This window comes from Phoxinus phoxinus (assembly GCF_949152265.1).
Source record: "Phoxinus phoxinus genome assembly, chromosome: 7".
Taxonomy (NCBI): domain Eukaryota; kingdom Metazoa; phylum Chordata; class Actinopteri; order Cypriniformes; family Leuciscidae; genus Phoxinus; species Phoxinus phoxinus.
Window position 1 is genome coordinate 5,324,201 of NC_136882.1, and position 22,500 is coordinate 5,346,700.

A 22,500-nucleotide genomic window follows, 5' to 3' on the forward strand; every position below is an offset into this window, starting at 1 on the left:
AGTGTGTGTGTGTGAGTGAGTGAGTGAGTGAGTGAGTGAGTGAGTGAGTGAGTGGGTGAGTGAGTGAGTGAGTGAGTGAGTGAGTGAGTGGGTGAGTGAGTGAGTGAGTGAGTGAGTGAGTCTCTTATCCCTCTGGAAAAAGTCAAGACATGTGTATAAAGCAGATGTTGGCAAGTGTTTGTAAAGCTCTCGGATACAGAGACTCCGTCATGCTGGGTGTTATAACCACATAAATACCATGAAGCGCTTTAGACAAACCTGATTACAGATCTGCATTCCTCCAACTCTACCGTGATGTGGATCTCTCTCCTCAGGCCGCTCAGAAGGTGCTGAAGAACGCTAAGATGGCCTGCGGTCGGCTGGGTCAGTACCGGATGCCCTTCGCATGGGCCGCCAGGTGAGACACACTGACATGTGACCTCTGGAAACTCACACACTCTGATGCTGCAGACATGTGTAGATTCACTGGGACTGAACAGCATCACTGTAAAACTCAATCTGACTACACCCACTTCAATATCCTGCCTTGTCAAACTCTAAACTAACTAACTAACTGAATTGCACAAAAATAAACGGCAGTGTCATATTTCATCCCAAAATTTAAAGGAATTACGAATCTTATCCATTTCGATTTGTTTACATTGTGACAATTGCACATTTATGAAAAGTGCGTACACCAAATTTCCAGCGTACACCTGGCGTACAACCAAAACCACGGTGACTTTGCGATTTATCAATATGGACGTTGGCGTACGGCACGCTCAAATCCTACGCCAGCTCAGGAGGTGGTGTACATGTACGCACGTTTTGAGTTAGTGCTGAAATGTGCAGAAAAACAATTCCTAACACCACAAAACGCACTGACAAACTAAAGATATGATATATTATGACCCACTGTAAAACAAAACAACAACATAGAAATTATAAACTTCAGTGTTTATTTTTGTGAGTTAAGCCAAGCAGGTGCGCACGGACTGGGTTCAGGAATGAAAGGCTTTCAATGACCAAAAAATAATTCAGACTGACAAAATAATTAAAATGACATTCTTCTTCTTTTAAATAATAATAATAATAATAAGACATTCTTCTTCTAAATAACAATAAGCGTCATTAATAATCAAAATAATAATACTAATAAGAAGAATATTACAAATTGTCATGCAATTATTCACATCATCATCACTATTGTACACCCCAGTACATGTGACGTCATGCGAAATTCAACGCTAACAGTTTCAAAACACGTGCTGTAAAATAATGCATTGTTTGTGATAGGTAATTTGCTCAACCAACCAGCGATTTAAACTGGATTTCCACCGGAGAAGTTTCCTGGAAGTTTCTCCTCTTTGCCGTCTTCCGCGTGTCCATGGCGTAAAATGAGGGCGTGGGGGAGGCGGAGACGTGATATATAGGGGAGCGTTAATCTAATGACGATCGTTTTCAGCCGCCGCATTTATCAAGAGGCAGGTATTGCGTACACCTGAATTTCAAAGGTACGCACAGCTTCATAAATCAGGCGGTGAGAGGAGTGTAAGCATAATCTTACGCCAACATATACGCCCGTTTCGACGCAAGATTGATAAATGAGGGCCATTATCCCCACCACCCCCAAATCTCAGTAGACAAGTGTAGTTAAATAAAGTACAGTACATTTGTAATGTAAAGTAAATGTGTGAATATACATCATAATAGTGTTAGTTAAACCACACAAAGTGAATACGGCTGTAACCCATACGACCCCAGTGGATGAATCCATGTCTTCTGAAGCGAACTGATCCTCATATTTTATACTTCCTTTCATGAATGTGCGCATGACACTTGATCGAAAGCAATGGTTTTACACAAATCTATCGTTACGTTTCAGAAAACATTGTGACAAATATATTTTATAATAAACACAGCAATGCTGCACGATTCAAAGTTTATAGTTTGGATATAAAAACTGATGTCTACGGAAGCGATCAAAATAGAGCAAATCATCTTTTAAAAGAAACTTGTGTATCATTACATCATTACACCAGTAGGTGGCGACTGTTAAACATGTGTTTGTCATTGAATCGTTCATTCAAGAGATTCGTTCAAAAATGATGATTCATCCAGTAATGAAACAAGTGAAGTATTTGAATTATATATATATATTTTTTTTATAATTCATTCAGATTAATAAAACATTTATAATAGATTGCAGTAATTCACATTTTGTCAGAACCTCTAGTAAATTACATGTTAGTTTGTTTAGTTTTGTGTTTGTTTTGTGGGAGAATCGTGATCTCTATTTGAAACAAAACAATAGTTTCTCAGTTTATTCAGAATCGTGCAGCTCTACTTCATTGCCTATAATTTACAAAATATATATTTCTTGTTTTTTCTTTGATTTGGGGAGGGAAAACTGCACAACATAATGTCCAAAATATATGTACAAAGTATACAAAATGTACATAAAAATTTTTTAACCGATCCCTCAACTAAATCTAATCTATCACCTGCTTTCTGTGGGCAGCAGTAATAATGAGATTAAATCATATTAATTTCATCAGCAGGTAAATATTGTGAATCTGGCACATTATATATTGAGTGTTATTTGCATGGAAAAGTTTGCTCAGAAATTAAGTTTGGGTTTCAGTTTATTTTGATGGTCCCTTTAACTGGTTAAGTTACAAATAAGAGGGAAATGTGAGAGATCACACGCTAAAGACCGAAACTGCTCAGTGTGTGAGAAATCATTATTACTGTAAAGCTGAATCAATAATGCAGTTTTTCCTGTTCCCGTGTTTTGTTCTGGAAAAGGGTGTTGGTTGTAGATTTCATGCCATGCCATCGTGTTTATCTTTCCGATGGGATGTTAAAGATGAGCTGGGCAGGATCAGGATGTGTGTGTGCTGTTATCGAGCTTTGATCATGTGTGTGTGTGTGTGTGTGTCTCAGGCCGCTGTTTAAGGACGCCTCTGGGACGGTGGACAAGAGCGCTCGATTCTCGGCTCTCTACCGGCAGGACGGGAACAAGCTCTCCAACGAAGACATGTTCAGACTCTTGACCGACGTCAGGAAGTCAGTCGCACAGACATACGCTCCAATAGTAGCACTCGCGTTTGTAGAATATGACCTGCAGGATACGGTGTTGTTTTTACTCTGTCCTGATGTTTTAGGAACAGTATAGTCTTTCCTCGGCGCTCACGCGTGTTTATTTGCCCTCCTTTGTGCTTTCTCTTCTCTCAGGCCAGAAAAGATGGCCAAGTTGCCTGTGATTCTGGGTAATTTGGATGTTACGGTTGATAACGTCGCACCAGATCTGACTAGTAAGACCTTCACGCTCGCACACAAGCATTTCTGAAAGCGGGAAAGACACATTTTCAGTGTTTGGGTTGGATCAGGATTGGTTGGATCAGGATTGGTCTCTCTCTCTCTCTCTCTTTCTCTCTCTCTCTCTCTCTCTCTCTCTCTCTCTCTCTCTCTCTCTCTCTCTCTCTCTCTCTCTCTCTCTCTCTCTCTCTCTCTCTCTCTCAGATTGTGTCACGCCCTCCTATCTTCCTCTCCGTCAGACTGATGGTGTGGAGCGGGGCAAGCTGATGTTTGAGGTGGAGGAGTTTGTGCCATCTATCGCCAAATGCTCTCAGCCTTTCACTATTTACAACAACCACCTGTACGTGTATCCACGACATCTCAAATACGACAGCCAAAAGAGCTTCACGAAGGTACAACAACGCTAAACCATGGCTCTGACTTCCTTTTCTATGGAGGAAAGTCCTTAAATACAGACCCAAGGATGGTGTCTTTTTTTAAAGAAGACACTCAGCAGATTTGTGCAGAAGTTAAATAATTTCAAAAAGCGTAACGAAGTTATTGAAGTTTAAGTTTACTGCAAAGCAAATGAACTGAACTTAAAGGATAATTCCGGTATTTAACACCTTGAGTCTATATTGTAGTTTGTTTTGGATGAACAAGAGTGGTGGACAAAATTTTTTTGACAATGGGCATGTCCGAAAATGTCATTAAAACAGCCTTTAACATTAGTTTTCAAAACTGTGCAACTCACCGAGTGGTTAGTGATGTTAGTTGATGTTCCAGAAACAAAAAGTGTTGCGAAATACAGTTTCTGTCGTGTTTTATTCGTCATTTTGTAAAATCCCATTGAATTCTGTTGAAGGACTGAGTGCTCGTTAATATAAATGCGCTACCGGAAACGGAAAGGGGGCTGTTTACATTTGGTCGATGTAGTCTTTTTGCTCGCTTCCGTTTCTCATAAGGCTAGCGAGCAGAGCAACTGTGCTCCGGGAGAGTAAGCCAAATAAACAAACAAAACCTTCATTAATTGTTACTTGTAATATGAAGTTGAACTCGACTGTGACCGTGAGTGTCCCGCGAGACATAAACATCGGTTATCGCCATCAAGTGGTCGGGAGTGTGCTAACGCTTCAGATTCAAATATTGAGCGGAAGTTACACGGTTGTGAAGTGTCTGAAAAAATAGTTCCACTATAGCAAAATAAACGGATTGTAATCATATATTGCGACGATATATTGTTTATAATCCTCAACGAACACCACTAACCACTCGGTGAGTTTAACAGTTTTGTAAACGAACATTATTGGCTGTTTTAATGACATTTTCGGACATGCCCATTGACTCCAATGTTAAATGGGTCCATGGCCAATTCTTTTATAGTCAAAAACTCGAGAGAGGAACCATCGTCAAAAAAAATGTTGTCCACCACTCTTGTTCATTCAAAACAAACTACAATATAGACTCAAGGTGTTAAATACCGGAATTATCCTTTAAATGTACTGAAACTTGTTATTTTATACAAAATATGTATTTTACTAAATAACTTGGACTCTAACATTGCTTGAAAATCAAAGCCAAATGTCTAAAGAAGATGTGTTTCAAATTTGAAGTTAATATCACCAAAATTGAGCCACTAAAATGTTTTTTAGGACCATTTCCATTGTAAAACGTCCAGTTTCAAACGGTTTTCACTGGGTGTATTTTGAGTTTAAGCTTTCGAATGTTATCTAATTCCCCTATCATTTTGTTTTCTTTGAATTAAAAAAATGGCAAAATGTTTATTGTAAATTTTACGTAAAAAATAATAATTAAAAGTTGTACAATTTTGTGATTTAGTTAATTATTAGGTTTTCTAATTCTCTCAGTATGAGAAAATAAATAGTTTAAATCCCTCCAAACACACAGGACTCTCCGAGCAGAAGTGTGTTGGACGGGATGGAGATCAGTAATGTCTAAGGTGTTTTCCTCTTGTGTTTCTAGGCCAGAAACATCGCTCTGTGTGTAGAGTTCAGAGATTCGGATGAGGAGGACGCTCTCCCTCTAAAGGTAACGTCACACACCTCAATGTTTGCAGGGATTTTTCCAGAGTTATGACTACACACACGGATCTTCATTTGCTCTATAAAATGCTAACAACAAGCCATATGACACGTTCACTATATACACTACCATTCAAAAGTTTGACGTCAACACTAAAGTTTTGCGAGCGAATGCATTTTTTTCATCCCCATGTCCCTTTAGGGGCTCCGTATTAAATTAATCAAAAGTGACAGTAAAGACATTTTTATAATGTTACAAAAGATTTCAATTTATACTTTTTTTTTCTATTCATCAAATAATCCTGAACATCAATGTATCACATTTTCCACAAAAACATTGAGCAGCACGGCTGTTTTCAACATTGATAATAATCATAAATGTTTCTTGATCATCAGATCATCATATTATACTGATTTCTGAAGGATCATGTGACACTGAAGACTGGAGTAATGATGCTGAAAATTCAGCTTTGATCACAGGAATAAATTACACTTTAACATATATTCACACAGAAAACTGCTGATTTAGATTGGAATAATATTTCACTATTTCTAATGTGTTTTGATCAAATAAATGCAGCCTTGCTGAGTAGAAGCTTTTACGAATCCCACCGACCCCAAACTTTGACCGGTGGTGTAGTTATACTCATTAAAACTGTAATGCGTGTAATTGTGTTTTGTCAGTGTATATATGGGCGTCCAGGAGGGCCTCTGTTCTGTAAGAAAGCGTTCGCTGCCGTCTTACACCACCAGCAGAGCCCAGAGTTTTATGAGGAGGTGAGATTCACATCTCTGCATGTGTGTGTGTGTTCAGTGCTGGCTGTTCTAACGCCCGTTTCTGCGTGTCCAGTTTAAAATCGAGTTGCCGGTTCAGCTGACGGACAGACACCATCTTCTGTTCACCCTCTATCACATCAGCTGTGACAGCAACAGCAAAGCCAGCACTAAGAGACGAGAACAGGTGGAGACGCAAGGTGAGACGCACAACCTTCTGAAAACACACACTGTGGAAGATTTAAAGGGAGTTAGTATCTCTATCCAGTAGGACTAACTAAACCCAATGTGTGTGTGTGTGTTGTGCAGTGGGTTTCGCGTGGCTCCCCCTGCTGAAGGATGGCAGAGTGATCATGAATGAGCAACAGGTGCCAGTGGCTGCAAACCTGCCTTCGGGATACTTGAGCTTGCAGGACAACAGCAGCAAGGTGAGATTGTTGTTTTGTTGAGTTGTGTTGAGTTAGAATTTTTTTTTTTTTTGCTGTGCTGTTTGGCTTTGTTGTGTTTGTTTTTGTTTTGTTGCATTTTGTTGTTTTGCTTGTTTTTGTTTTGTTTTTGCTGTGGTTTCATTTTTTTCCTTTTATTTTCTTGGGTTTTGTTATGTTGTTTGTTGTGTTGCTTTTTTGTTGTTGTTTTGTTTTGTTGTGTTTTGATTTGTTGTTCTATTAGTTTTTTTGCCTGTTTTTTTTTGTTTTTCCTTACTTTTTTTTAAAGTCAGTTTATAAAATTGTTTTATCATATTTAGTTTGGTGGTGAATTAGAAAAGTGTGCAACGTTGAAGTGTACAGGTACATAAGCAGCCTTCTGTCACCCTTATTTCTACTTGAAGTAACTAAAAACCAGACTAAACCAGCCTAAACCAACCAAAACCAGCCTAAACCAACTGCCAAATCTTGTTGTCAGCTGAACCTCTAAAATGTATTTTGTCCATGGGGAATTGATTGGATGGTTGTGGTTTGCTATTGGTGGATGTCATGTAAGTTATGTGAGCCTCGTCATCAGAGAAGAAAAGAGATGTCGCTGCTAGAGGGAGGGGAAGTTAATCTGATGCAAGATTATGAGGAACATGAATTTAAAACAATGTCCATCTTTTAGCAATGTGCTGACCTGTTTCAATCTGTTGGACTATTCAAAAAATTTGATTCCTAATGAAATTAACTTGTAATGTGGAATCAAATAAAGTATATAAAATGTGTGTGTGTGTGTGTTACAGCAGCACACCGGTCAGGAGGTGAAGTGGGTGGATGGTGGGAGGCCGCTGCTCAAAGTCTCCACTCAGCTGGTGTCCACTGTATACACACAGGTGTGTAGCGTCTACCTGCACATCTTCACAGAGTCTCATACAAACTCATAAACGGACTTATGTATTCATTACTTTTAGTCCTGATTGGTGCTTGTTTTCTCATCAGGATCAACATCTGCATAACTTCTTTCATCACTGCCAGAGTATTGAAACCACGGGCCAAACAGGAGGAGAACTGGTCAAATACCTGAAGGTACTTCCTTTTCCCTATAAGTCAGTCACGCTCAACGTTAATCGTCAGTGACTGACGAATTAGGATCTCGCCTGAGAGCCCAATCACCTTCAAGTGGTAACAGAACGAGCCAATGCACGTTGGCTAGTGAGATTTGCATTGCAAACCGAACCTCAGATGCCGGGTATATAAGGGCTTGCATGCCATACTCGCATCCAGCTTTCGCTTCGGAGTCGAGTGAACGTTGTTTCTCTCTGCTCTATAATCATCGTTGTGGTCAACGGATCGAGTTAGTTCCAGTGTGACGGCGTGTTACAGCGGAGATCACTACTGCTAAGTGTGCACGGCTGGTGCTTCCCCAGGGCGCTTCAACACAAAAGGGCTAATTTCTCGAAAAGAGCAAATCACAAGTGTGTGACATTACATATTTTTCAAGATGTCGTTCCACCCGTGTACCTCTGGATCCGGTCATTCCCTGGTCCCGTCTGACAGCTACTCTCTCTGCCTCGCGTGTCTGAGCCGGAAGAACGCTGAGTTAGTTTTTTTAGATGAGTACTGCGCCCACTGCGGGAAGATGACCCTTGCGATGTTGAGGTAGAGACTAAGATACCTCGAAAGGGGTGTCCCCTCTGCTATTCCCAAATCTGGTTCCTCTGGTGGCCGACAGAAGGCCTCATTGGTTAATACAGAGGGTGACCTGAGGATCACAGTGGGGGGCTGGGAAGGCTGTGGAGCTTCCGGTGGCAATCGCTGGGCCTTCTCACGGGGGTCCCAGCGTCTCATTTGGGGCTCTGGCGGATAATCAGATGCTGATTGCCGCATCGGAGGGGCGGGTTTGAGTCATCTGGAGATGATGATTCGGCTGCGTTGCCTCCTTCGGGGAGAGTAGCGTTGTCAGAGTCAGATCAAGAACTGACGGCCATGTTTGCTCGGGCAGCCCTCGTGTCCCGAACCTTTGTGGCTGGATGATTGGTATCTCGGGGTGTGGCGCTGAACAGCAGCTTGCCGCTCCAGTGCCCTTCTTCCCAGAAGTGCATGAGGAGGTACGAAGACGTGGAAGGGACCTTTTACTGCCTGAAGCCGTTCATCTGCCTCCTCCGCTCTCACTACCCTCGATGACGGGAGGCCAAATGGTATGTGGAGGTCCCACAGGTGGAGCGTGCAGTTGCAGAGCAGGTATGCCCATAAAGTGTTGCCACCAGACGTGGTCGTCCTCGCCACCCAGCCAAGTTCTCGGCTGCTCTCGTGGCCAAGCCTTACAGTGCAGTTGGACAGGCCTCCTCCTCCTGTAGGAATACCAGCGCCTTACTGGCCCAACTGGACTTCTCAGGACTCATGCTCCTCTTGACAGCCCCTCCCTGGTGGATTCCGCTTTCTCTGCTTTCTCAGGGACTGGGTACCATCTGGCACCCTTGTCCAGATCTCTGTAACCTCCACGTGTGGTCTCTGGATGGGACGCAAAGGGTTTAAGTGACTTACCCCCAGTGGTATTTGACACTGTCCATTCAGTGAGAGCTCCCTCTGCTAGGCAAGTCTACGCTTTGAAGTGAAACCTCTTCGTTGATAGGTGTTCTTCTCGCAGAGAAGACCCCAGTAGATGCCCCATCAATGTTGTGCTTTCTTTCCTGCAAGATGGGTTGGAGCAAAGGCTGTCTCCCTCCACCTGAAAGTGTATGTCGCCGCGATTGACACACATCACGATGCAGTAAAACGGTAAGTCTCTAGGGAAACACGACTTGGTTGTCAGGTTTCTGAGAGGTGCTTAAGACAGCACTCCTGACTGCGCTCACTTCTATTAAAAGGGTGGGGGAACGTTTTCAGTCGACGAAGCGTGCCTGGAATTTGGTACGGCCAACTCTCAAATGATCCTGAGACCCGGCCTGGATATACGTGCCCAAAGTTCCCACCTCGCAACACAAAGTTTCAGGACTTCGCAACAGCTCTTTGTCTGCTATTGAGGACAGCAGAAGCGAAAGGCTGTCTCTAAACAGAGGTTATCCAACTAGATAGTGGATGCCACCCTCTTGGCATATCTATAACGAGACCAGCCTTGCCCCCCTGGAGGGAGAGCTCACTCAACACATAGTGTTGCTTCCTCTTGGGCGTTGGCACACAGAGCCTCTCTGGCAGACATATGCAGAGCTGCAGGCTGGGCGACACACCCAACACATTCGCCAGGTTTGATAATCTCAGAGTGGAACCGCTGTCTACAAGTAGATAGCCACGGGTCCCACTTGCAGCGCCAATACCCTCCAAGGACGTGATGCAAGTGCTTATTCTGCTCCTCAGTTGATTTCCCCAGACGGCGAACCCTGTTGGAGTTTCTCCAGCATCCTCTGCAGTCAGATGTGGCGGAGACATGGTGCCAGGTCTAATACTCATGTGTATTCCCCAGTTGGTCAGCCCCATTACTGTACTAGACTAGTTATCCATATGTTGTGATCCCATATGTGTAACTCCATGGTAAGGCTTTCCTGTTGGAGTCGCCACAACTCCTGTACCTCCGCTGACAGCAGGGACACCGTCTCGGCTCCTCAGCGAAAACTTGATGCGAGTATCGCAAGTCCTTATATACCTGGAAGCGGGGGTGCGGTTTGCAATGCAAATCTCACTAGCCAACGTGCATTGTTACCACTTGAAGGTGATTGGGCTCTCAGGCGAGATCCCAATTCGTCAGTCACTGACTATTAACGTCTCCGTTCCCTCCTTCAGGGAACGAGGGTTGCATTAGTAACCTCCTGAGGATGTTTGTTCAGTCCCGAGATCACAGTTCCCTCTCTCTATTAGAGTCTGCACGCCATGGAGGCTCATGTGATGGTGAAGTTCCTCCCCACCATCCTCAACCAGCTGTTTCGTGTGCTCACCACCTCCGGCCTGGAAGATGTTGCTGTGAACGTCACCAGGTCTGTTACGGTGTTATTTTAGTATCAGTTAGGTCCCACTTTATATTAGGTGTCTTTAGCTTCTAAGTACTTACATTTAAAAATATTAATAGTTAGGTACAATGCACTTCTTGTTGTATTGTAAAACACTTGTGCTGCTATTGAGCTGGATACGGGTGAGGTTGGCACAGGTTTGGTGGTGTCTATTTAAGGGTGGATTGTCAGGTAAGGGAAGGGCAACAGTGTTCTTGTAGATTTAATTACAGAAATGAATTACAGCTGTAATCACATGTAGGTATTGTTTAAATACAAGTACAATGTAAAAACATCTATGTAGACAATAAGTGCATTGTGTAAAATGATTCATTTAAATGTTAATTCATAGTAGTTAAAGACACTTAATTAAATGAGGCCATTTAAATACTATAATTGTTTTTAATAATAGTTTAAGTTTAATGTTTGGTAATTTTGTTATGTATTTTTGTCATTTTTATAGTTTTTTTTTTAAACAATACAATTTAGGTTTAATTTATTTCTGTTTTAGTTTTTATTTATTTCATGTTAGTAATGTTAGTGCTTCAACTTAAATTAATTTATTTACCAACTCAATATTTCCATTTAGCTTGTGTTTTTCATTTTATGTAAATATATTTTATTGTTTTTTTTTAGATAATACGATTTTTAGTTTTAGTTTTTTTCAGTTTTAGTTTTTAATTGTTTCCAGTTAGTAGTTTTAGTGCTTAAACTTTTTCATTTATTTTATTTTATTTCAGCTTTATTTCGATTAACAGAAATGTTTGAGTTGTAGTGTTGGTTAAGGATGATAACCCTGGTCCGTTACTCATTTTGTGTGTCGTTCTGGTCTGGTCTGATCTCATCTGGTCTGATCTGATCTGGTTTGCTTTGCTTTGCTTTGGTCTGGTTTGCTCTGGTCTGGTCTGCTCTGCTCTGGTCTGCTCTGCTCTGGTCTGATCTGGTCTGGTCTGGTTTGCTCTGTTCTGGTCTGGTCTGGTCTGGTCTGGTCTGGTCTGGTCAGGGTGATGATCCATGTCGTGGCTCAGTGTCATGAAGAGGGTCTGGAGCATCACTTGCGTTCCTATGTAAAGGTGAGCGGCATCATGACGTGCCACGTTTTTCTTGTGATGTAAAACAAATAATCCTGATTGTGACCCTGAATCTTCGTCATTCTTGTTTTCTTGTGTGTTGTGTGTATGTACAGTATGTTTTGAAGACAGAGACAAACGTAACCAACGGTAAAACTGTCCATGAGGAACTGGCAAAAGCCATGACCACCATCCTGAAACCCTCGACGGATTTCCTCACCAGCAACAAACTCCTGAAGGTGCAACTATTGAATCAAATATGACAAAAAATAAGCATTTTTTAGTAAAGTTCAAGTATACTTTATGTAGTAAGTCTATTAAAATCAACGTACTAATAGTGTATTTGTAAGTGTACTGTTTATTAAATTCTTAGGACTAAACTATCCCACTTTTAGTACATAAAAGTATACTTTTAGGTGTACTTTAAGTAGTGCTGTGTTGAAAAAAATCGATTCACCAATTCTAAATCGATTTTCATATTAATTTCTAAAGATCGATCCGTAACTCAGAGGATCGATTTAATAACAGGCCTACATTTTCCCCATAAACACACCGAGACACGGCGACCGGCGGCGCTGCTAATGCGGTTTCTCTGAATCCACTGGTTGACAAGAAAGTAGGAATGAATCGTTCACACAGCGCGTTTTTTGCGCGTGCAAATTCGTTTTCCAGGCGCGCCTCTGTTCATGGTTCATAGCAACGGCAGACGCAAAGGGAAAGCACGCGCTTGTTGAGAGGAGAAAGCGGTGCAAAGTCGTGCAAACTGCGCTCTCCATGATGACGAGGAAGTATCATCAGGGGCGTTGCTAGGGTCTTGATACATTGGGGGCTTAGCCCAGTCCCCACCACCCACCCACCCCCGCTTTTGGTAACTCTTCTACTCATAGCATAGGCACATAATAATAAGCAATAAGGATATAAATGGGGGGTCTGGGGGACCTCCCCCAGGAAACATTGGGCATTAAACACTTAATTTCCTGCATTCAGGTGCATTTTTTGTTGCATTTTAAATGATAGGTAAAAATATAGAATGCTTTATTTGTAGAACTGTAACAGCTATTCACAGAAACACAAATAAATAATAGCCTACATGAATATTAAATCATATTTTAAAAAATGAATATAAAACTATTCAAATAATAATATTTCATATAATCTAGAATAGGCTATATATGGAATAAATAGCATTCAATACAAAATGAGTAGCCTATCTCTCATATATTAAAATCGAGTTTTTATGTGAAAGATTTGCTTTGTTGTGCATAGAACCACACCAGGCATTACAAAATAATTTATTGAGGCCAAACATAATATAACATTATAAACTGTGTCACTTCGCCACATGACAGCAGCAAGCAGCCTCCTGATTGGTTAACGCGGCGCGAATTGACGCAGAAGTTCAGATTTCTCAACTCGAGCGGCAGACGCGAATTCGCGTCAAACGCATGAATGAACAAATAGCACTAACTAAATCATTCTCGCTTAACGAGCCAGACGCTCAATTCGCGCCATTTGCGCGAACTTGACGCGCATGAGGCGTATTCGCGTCTGCCGCGCTCTACGCCTCATTCGCGCCGCAGGATTTTTTTACGCGCGTACGCGTCTTTGCACTCGCGCCTGACGCGCTATTCGCGTCCGGTGTGAATGCACCATAGTCATCTGACTTGAAGTTCAATGATAGGATGAATGAAGCAATGAATGAGTTGTTGTTAATTCTCCATTTTCAGTGTATGTTTCATTAAAAAAAAACGGAGGCAAAACAGCGATTAAAAGCCGTTTAGCTCGCGAGATGAGAAAAATGACATCGGTTCCAGACAGAAAAGTTGATGTTAGGATTTAACCTAAAATTAGATAGGATGAAGCAAGATAGGATTCCTAAAGTTATTTAGTATTTGCTTTGGCAATACCAATTGGGGAAAATCCTATCTTAGACTCTTCCTTTCTGTAATACGACCCCTGATATCTCGCTAGCTATCCATCTGAGGGGAATAACGTTAATTTACACATCGTGTTTCAATCGCCAAATCAGTTGTATAGGCTACTTCATCTACATTCTTCACGAGAAACGGACTATGGCTCACAAAATGGATTAGCTATAGGCGAAATAGTAAGGTCCCACGTACTTTATACATGTTCTGCATTAATACCACAGTGAGTACAGGGCTAGGTAAGTTAGCCCAGGGTTTGCTAAAGAGCCTTCACCGACCTGAGCTTAATGATGAGGGAATGGCGCCAGTATAACTCTTGCCTCTCATCCGCCTCGTATCGTTCATCATGACTCCTTATTTTACTTTTTAAAAAGTGTCTAATGTCCATAATAGCTACCACCAGAAGCCACAAACAACAATGACAGTCAAGCACTAAAGATGTAACGTTAAGTTAACCGATGGCTCTTTCAGGCTCTCTCTGTGCGCACTATAACGTTAAATACAAGCATGCTGTAACGTTAACCATAGTAACTTTGATCTGCTTGAACACATTTTAATCGTCTTTAATACATGATTGATTCCGAAGGATAGATTAAAAGACCCGTTCATTTTTTTTTAAATGGGCCTAAATACAAAATTCAAAAAAAAAAAAAAAATCAATAAATAATTTTTTTGAGATCCGAGGCTATAAAAAAAACATCCGGGGCTGTAGCCCCGGACGCCCATGTCTAACGACGCGCCATCAAATAATTAATTGATTTCTAGCCCTTGCATTAGCTTTACTACTAGATATATTCATTGAGATGAGAAATAAAAAGCCGCCCTGTACAGCTATGATCACATCAGCTGTTCGGCCGAGCTTTCCATGTTGTTACGGAAAGGCCGTAACAGGCTTGTTTTTTGTCACATGACCTATTGAGATGCATTGAAGTGCTTCTCACTGAATTTGCACGCGCATAAAACGCGATATGTGAACGGCCCCTAAAGTGGTATCGTGTGCGGTTGTATCTAGTTTAAAAGGCCTTTTAAATATGAACGCAGTTTTGGATTAAATAAAAGGACAGTCAAGTCAAATAAAACACGTTTTATCTCCTGTTTAGTTGGTAACACTACATTAAGACACCATTCATTAACATTAATGCCTTATCTAACATCAATACATTGAGTGAACAATACATTTGTACAACATTAATGTATGTTTGTGAATGTTATTTAATACAAACACTTGATTCTTCATGAACAGTTTAAAACTTTTGATTTAAAAAATATAGATCGGATCAGATCGGATCGAATCGAATCGAATAATGATAATCGATTCAAGATCTTGAGAATCGGAATCGAATCGATTCTTGAAATTTGAATCGATACCCAGCACTAACTTTAAGTGTAACAGTAGTAAACTTTACTTGTTTTTTTCTATTGCAACTATACTGTGAAACTATACTACAACTGAACTTACAGGTACTGTTCGTATACTAGCTTTATACTCTCAGTAAACATGTTGAATAGCTTTTATACTGAAAGTATACTTGTTTTTAAGTTAATATAACATGATGCTCGTAGTTTTACTCACACCATGGAGGAATTGTCAGAAAAATCAGCAAATGTTTTTCTGTTTCTGTGTGGGTCAATAGCACAAAAATGATAATTTCTCTAAGCTATTTCACCCCAAAGCTAACTTGTTATTATAGTATGTAAAACATATGTTGAAAAGTACTTCCTCAAAGAAGCCAATATGTGTGGAAAAAGGATTTAATAAGCCACTCTATCAAAACAGTGAATACAACTAAAAGAAAAGTACACTTAGTATACTTGATTATACTTCTCTTAAGTATATCTCCTTCAAAAGTTGGTTACAAGTATAGGCCGAAGACTTTTCTCTACAGCCTACTTGTCTATGAAAGCTTGTTTCCGTCACGGAATAAAAAAATAAAAAGGTAATTACGAATTTGTATCTAACTTTCTGATTTATTTATTTCAATTCTGATTTTATAACGTGCAATTGTGACTTTTATCTCAGAATTGTGAGTTGCAAAATCAGAATCACGACCGCGTCTCTAAACACCGCCCACGAGGCTATCGGCTCAAACCGCCAGTCGATATTTAGCGGCGGCTCCGGTGTTGTGTAAGGAAGATCCTCATGAACCCTGTGTTCTTTCTGCTCTAGTACTCCTGGTATTTCTGTGAGGTCTTAGTCAAGTCTATGGCTCAGTACCTGATCGAGACTGCAAGGCCAAGGTCAGTACAAGTCGACGTGTTTTGTCATGTGCTCTTCTGAAAATATAAAGATCTAGTTGATTTCTGAACTTTTTTTCGTTAGTGTATGTCTAAACTCGTGATCCTGACCTCTGACCCCTGTAGGATTTCGAGGAACCAAGCGTTTCTCAGCGTCCTTCTATCACTCTGTGGAGACACTGGTGACCATGATGATGCCTCACATCACACAGAAATACAAGACAACCTGGACGCCACACGAAACGCCAATCTCAGCCTCGCTGTCTTCGTCAAGGTGAGCGCTGGTCTGCTTCCACACACTCTTGTGTTGCTGTCGGCGTCATCAAGACTCGAGATCTGGAAGATAGAAATACATTTACAATGTCCCTTTGTCTTGATTTGATCTGTACTGCAGATGCTGATATAACTATTGGTGAGATATTCCAGCTAAATATTCTTCATAAGTAGCAGCTTTCCTCTGCATTCGGTTCACATCAACCACAAACCAAAATGTGGTTCTCACAAAAGCACTCAGTTTTGGTTTGATTTCACAACTTTATAGTAAACCGAACCTGGATCTGCTTTAACCTGATAACTGGACTGTTAACCTTCTCAGAGTAACAAGATGCACATTAGTTTGAGACACAAAGGTGTGTGAATTATAATTTTTTTCAGTCTAATTATTAATCAGTCGATAAACTCAAGCGTGGTCTGTCTCACCAGCGCTGTTTCACCTTCATGGACCGAGGGTTCGTGTTCAAGCAGATCAACAACTACATCACCTGCTTCATGCCGGAGACTGCAAAGTAATCCACATCGGTTTACACACGATGAACAACTGCAAATCTATTTTTCTAATCTTCATCTCAGAAATATTTCCTATCTGACGTCTTCCTCTCTCTCTCTCTCTCTCTCCTCTCTCTCTCTCTCTCTCTCTCTCTCTCCTCTCTCTCTCTCTCTCTCTCTCCTCCTCTCCTCTCATCTCTCTCTCTCTCTCTCTCTCTCCTCTCTCTCTCTCTCCTCCTCCTCCTCTCTCTCTCTCTCTCCTCTCCTCTCTCTCTCCTCCTCTCTCTCTCTCCTCTCTCTCTCTCTCAGACGCTGTATGAGTTTAAGTTTGAGTTTCTGAAGGTGGCCTGTAATCATGAACACTACGTTCCTCTGAACCTGCCCATGCCGTTCGGAAGGGTCGAATCCAGCGCTTTCAAGGTGATCAGAAACACGTTATATTCAGAGGGATTGGGCAATATTGGTTGAATGTGAATTGACTGGCTGATATCTCTGTGTGTGGCTTTATTAAACCCAAACTAACAATGAAAATTCCTAGTAAAGAATTTATTAATGTTAATGTCTTAATTTTATTTAATGGACCTGCGCTAACATGAACTATCAATGAACAGTTGTATTTATATTAGCTAACGTTAACAAAGATGAATAATTACTGTAACAAATGCATTAATCATAAATGCATGTGAATAATAAAAACATAAATATGTAAAACATAAATGCATACAAATACATGTTAGTTAATGTTAGTTAGAGCTGTTGCTGGGTGAATTATTTAGTCCATTACTGAATACAAATGACATGATGAAAACTATATGTAATTATTGTAGGTAATATAATCAGACCACTTTTAGATGACTAACTTTTAGCCTGAACTTGTTTATCACATGGAGTTAAAAAGATTAATGTTAAAGAAAAACAAATAGAGTTCATTGATTAAACATTACTTTACGGCAGGGTTTGAACTGCAGGGCTTCATAAGCTGATGAAAAGGTAATAAATAATTAAACCTTACAAATGTAAGCCTAAAAGCACTGCTCTAATATGCATACATAATATATATAAATTTTATTTGACTCTTATATTTACTAGAAGAAGAATAAAGTCACCAAAAAGTAGACCTCACTACGACTCGTGTGTGTTTTTAAAAGCTCGTCTTATTCACATTAATTTAAAACATTCACATGCATCATGGTCACGAGAGAGAGTGACGATTTATTTGATGTCTGAATGGCCAAACGATTCTCCGTGTCTCTAGCTCAGGAGTGATGTGTTGTATTCCCGGCCCTGTTTCTCTGTCAGATCTTCAGCTGGACTACTCTTTAACCGATGACTTCTGTAAGCATCACTTCCTGGTGGGGCTGTTGCTGAGGGAAGTGGGCGGAGCCATGCAGGAGTTCAGAGACGTGCGTCAGATCGCACTGCAGGTGCTGAAGAACCTGATGATCAAACACGCCTTCGACGACCGCTACTCCTCCAAGGTGAGCCGGCTCTCATCCTGGTGCGGCGGTAAAGCTGCAGTGCGGGGTTTCTGGCGGCACCTAGTGGTGAGGTGGCAAATTGCACCCAACAGTGGCTGACAGGAAGTGATGTCGTCGTCTGAGACAGCAGAGAGTAGCCAGTCAAGAAATGGTTTCTTTACAAGGATAAATTAAGAAATTAGGTTTACGTAATTATTCAGTAAAACTATATATTATTGCGAATATTACTGTCACTTGTTCATCATTGTGTCAGTGTTTTATTCGCTGACTTTAACTTTAGCTTCTTTACTCGAAGAACAACACAGTGACGTTCAGGGCCACTGTAGAAACATGTCGATGTAAGCGGACCTGCGGTGTGTGTATATAGAAATGCTCATTCTGTGGTTGTAAAAACATAACGATTCATTGTGTCTTTATACACCAATGAAAACATAGTTATGTATATGATATTGCATTTCTGTCAACAGAGCCTCTTAAACATTACACAATGCACCTTTAAATGTGTGTGTGTGTGTGTGTGTGTTTCAGGGTCAGCAGGCTCGCTTGGCTACGCTGTATCTTCCTCTGTTCAGTCTGATGCTGGAAAACGTCCACAGACTCAACGTCAGAGACGCGGCTCCTGTCACCAGCCAGACTAACATGGTGAGACTGACCCCTAGTGTTGCTTTAATGCAGTTAGATTTTCATTTGATTCTCTGTTATTAAAGCTGCAGTCCGGCACTTTTTGGGGTTTAAAAATATCAAAAAATGAATTTTTGAAAAAAAACGTAACCAGCCAGTGTTCAAAACGATCTGCTTGCCTTACCTCGATTCAAAACGGTAAGCTTGTAATAATGATTTTAATTCTAGTGGTACTGGTGGATTTCCGCGGGAATTTCGAGCATGTCTTTGCGTCATTACGTCACTTCTGTACACATAGAGAAGGAGTCTCGGCTAGTCGGCTATTATAGCGCGTGTGGATGATGGAGGTGGAGATTTAGCTTAGCACTTGGTATGGCGGATCCCGAAAGTTTAAAGCGACAATCACCAGTGACAACTGGAGATTCACCAGTTGTAAAACCCAAAGACTTCGGACTTCAGAAAAAATATATTTTTCACGTTTTGACGTGATATAAGCAATCGTTAGATTTAATCAGCATGATATAGCTACTGCAATGCTTCCCCCACCCCCCGAATTTGGTCAGAACAAAAGTGAATGTTACTTACTTGTTCAGATGACATTTTCCGATGAAAATTCTAATGTTGACACTTTCAAAAAGTATACTCTGAGATTGCTGATGACAGTACAGTCTCCACAGCGACGCGGCAGCGACAGGTTCTCCTCAATACATTGTGTTCATCCGCGCTGTTTCATGCCGATTTACTACCCACGCACAGTTCCGCGAATAACTGCAATTGCAGATTTCGAACAGAGATGGCGACAAAGAGGAAAAACGACGGACTGCAGCTTTAAAGTCCCCCTGTAGGCAATCATTTTATCCCTTAAAACTTATCTTTGATCACCAAAATTACACATTTAAATGTTATTTCCTTAAAAAAAATATATTCTTGCCTTAAAATAGCTTGAATGTAACTGGACACGCTTGCCTCATTTAGTATACGCGGCTCTATAATTATGCAAATGAGCCCCGCCTCCACTCACTCACTCACTCACTCAGAGATCCACTGGTTGACGATCACACGTTGATCTGATTGGTTACAAGGTAGTGTGTGACGTCAGAAACACCAGCGATTTCAAACCGTGTTTTTGAGACTGTCTTTGGTTCACTGCAGTTTTAAGCAGAAAATACTCAGCAATGCTGTCCACTTATGAATTTACACATGGTTTGTCTTAAAGCATAATAAAAACACCACATAGACACATAAACAACATTAAAAGCTGGATTTTCACCACAGGGGGACTTGTTAACTGTAACTCCAGTTATAAATATTCCAGTTGCATGTATCTACACTAGCATTCAAAAGTTTGTGGACAGTAGATTATTCTTTTGAAAGAAATGTATACTTTTATTCATCAGCCACGGACACATTCAATTGATCAAAAGTGACAGTAAAGACATTTATAATGTTACAAAAGATTGCCGTTTCACAGAATCCTGGAAAAAAAAGCAGCACGACTGTTTTCAACATTGATAATAATCATAAATGTTTCTTGAGCATCAGATCATCATATTACACTGATTTCTGAAGGATCATGTGACACTGAAGACTGGAGTAATGATGCTAAACATTCAGCTTTGATCACAGGAATAAATTACACTTTACTATATATTCACATAGAAAACGGATATTTTAAATTGTTAATATTTCACTATTGTTACCGTATATTTGCTTTAATAACTGCAGCCTGGATGAGCAGAAGAGACTCTTTCAAAAGCATTTAAAAAATCCTAATAACTTGAAACTTCACATACTCATTAAAACATTTCTAAATTGAAGATACATCTTGATCTTTGAATTCATATTTATTAGAAAATCTTATTTTTCTCCACATTCCTCATTCTTGCAAATGTAATTCTCAGAGTAAAACACATGCCAGAGAAGTGTATAGTGAAGTACGCATTGCTGTAGTGTGTGTGGGGCTCTTCACACTGACCTCTCTGTGTTTCGCTTCAGAACGGCCGTGATGATCATATGATGACGACACCCACCAAACACTCGGTCAGTCCAGTGGACGGCGGCCTGCATAAAGAGGTGTTCGGGGTGATTTCGGGAACCGGTGAGACCCTCTGCTGTCACAACACACACTATAGGACTGTTTACACACACTATTCGTTGGATTGTCCTCACTGGAGATTGAAAATGCTGTGCAACATCACACAATCACAACCAATTGTACTGGAGGGTCAGCCCTATGAAGCCGCCTGTACTGTACAGTGTTTGATACTCACATTTCTAAGGCCTCTAAATGATCAAAACTCAATCTCCTGCAGCTCTTCTGTCTCAAAGTCTCAGTGTAGCTGTACAAGCGTCCTCCTTCAGCTCGAGCTTCACGTGTTTCTGTGTCAAATCTGCTCGGATTTATCAAGGAAGCGCAAGAATATCTTTGATATTATTAGTAATATTTCAAGATGAACACTTACTGGACTGAAGCAGATTAAAATGTATTTATTAGATCAGATATGATCATCAGGCTTTTGAGGAAGGTTTATTTTTCTTATATTTTAATCATCATTGTATTGCACTGCATTATATGCTTTAAAAACAACTACAGAGCTTTGATCATAAAACTAAGCATTTGAATATTATCTTACTAAGACATATTTTTGGCAGATATAGAGTGATGGCTAATATTTATATGATTTTATGTAAGTAGTTGCTATACTGTGCTAAAAGTGTCATTGATTTATGATCATATAAAAAAATATCTGCGCCAAATTGCATATTTTGGCTCAATTTGAGCCTCTGAATAAAATTAAACTGTGTTTTCCTCCTCAAATCTGAGCTTCATATTCTCACTCTATCAAACCATGAGTCACAAAACCCTGATGTACCAAATATGATACTCAACAAAAAACACATGCAACCCTTTTTTTTATTACTTTTTTTCATATTTTGTGCTCAAAAAGATACATTTTGACAATATTGTTTTATACTAAAGGTTCATTAAACTGTCCCATTGCATTAGATAATGTTATTTCGTATGTCAGACTTCACATAGTTATGTGTGGCTGAATCTCCCTGAAGAGTCAGTGTGTACAGTGTGTTGAAGTGTGTTGTGTTTGTCAGTGTCTCCACACACTCCGAGCATCAGCTCCGTACGGCACACGGACTCGCGCTGCTCCCTCATCAGCACAGACTCCGGGAACGGCCTATCAGAGCGCAGCGTTGACAAGCCACACCCCCTCGACAAGGTACCGCCCACATGACCTGTCTGAGTACTACAGTACTACTAATGGAGCATTACTGTTTTTGGTGTGTGTGTGTGTGTGTGTGTGTGTGTGTGTGTGTACTAACCTGTTGTGTGTGTCTCTGTTGTGTGTGTCTCTGTTCGTGTGTGTCTCTGTTTGTGTGTGTGTGTGTGTGTGTGTGCTAACCTGTGGTTGTGTGTCTCCTGCTGCTCTCAGCGGGCTGGCTTCACGCGCCGTCACTCTGCCAGCGTTCTGCGTTTCTTTACTGACTCCGAGGAGACGTCGCTCTCCGCTCGTCTCAAACGCCAGACCATGGACTTCTCTCTGCTGTCTACACCGTCTGAGCAACACACACACCCTACTCAAGTATTACATCACTTCTGACCTCTGACCCCTGCTAGTACCGCTCACATGTGACCTCTCACCCTGCACTGTCCCAGTGTGTGTGTGTGTGGCTTCACTGATCCTCCTTTCCCCCAGCCTAAGAACCGAGTTTGAACGGGACAAAGCTTTTCAGATACAAGTCTGCTTCGTTCCTAAGGGCTGCGCTGGAAAGCTAGCTTGACTTGTGAATATAAGGACACGTGATCAGACATCACCCTCAGTTCACAGGCATTTGTGTTTGTTGTGCATGGTAAGCAGAGACTGAGGCTCCTACAGGAATACCAATGCATGTAACAGGATGCCT

At 40.9% G+C, this 22,500-nt stretch overlaps 1 protein-coding gene across 1 annotated transcript in view; it reads left to right on the forward strand.

Moving 5' to 3' along the window:
* Nucleotides 1-22,500, forward strand: part of LOC307001495 (dedicator of cytokinesis protein 9) — a 146,312-nt gene that overhangs the window by 92,360 nt on the left and 31,452 nt on the right. Inside the window, 26 exon segments of the mRNA XM_079618086.1 lie at nt 315-397; nt 2,926-3,048; nt 3,217-3,296; nt 3,505-3,692; nt 5,263-5,328; nt 6,006-6,098; nt 6,172-6,295; nt 6,405-6,523; nt 7,309-7,398; nt 7,505-7,591; nt 10,358-10,473; nt 11,489-11,558; nt 11,672-11,794; nt 15,651-15,721; nt 15,845-15,860; nt 15,862-15,933; nt 15,939-15,992; nt 16,421-16,490; nt 16,493-16,503; nt 16,793-16,877; nt 16,880-16,903; nt 17,783-17,961; nt 18,490-18,603; nt 20,578-20,680; nt 21,691-21,815; nt 22,029-22,178. Coding sequence (XP_079474212.1) covers nt 315-397; nt 2,926-3,048; nt 3,217-3,296; nt 3,505-3,692; nt 5,263-5,328; nt 6,006-6,098; nt 6,172-6,295; nt 6,405-6,523; nt 7,309-7,398; nt 7,505-7,591; nt 10,358-10,473; nt 11,489-11,558; nt 11,672-11,794; nt 15,651-15,721; nt 15,845-15,860; nt 15,862-15,933; nt 15,939-15,992; nt 16,421-16,490; nt 16,493-16,503; nt 16,793-16,877; nt 16,880-16,903; nt 17,783-17,961; nt 18,490-18,603; nt 20,578-20,680; nt 21,691-21,815; nt 22,029-22,178 — 2,436 coding nt within the window.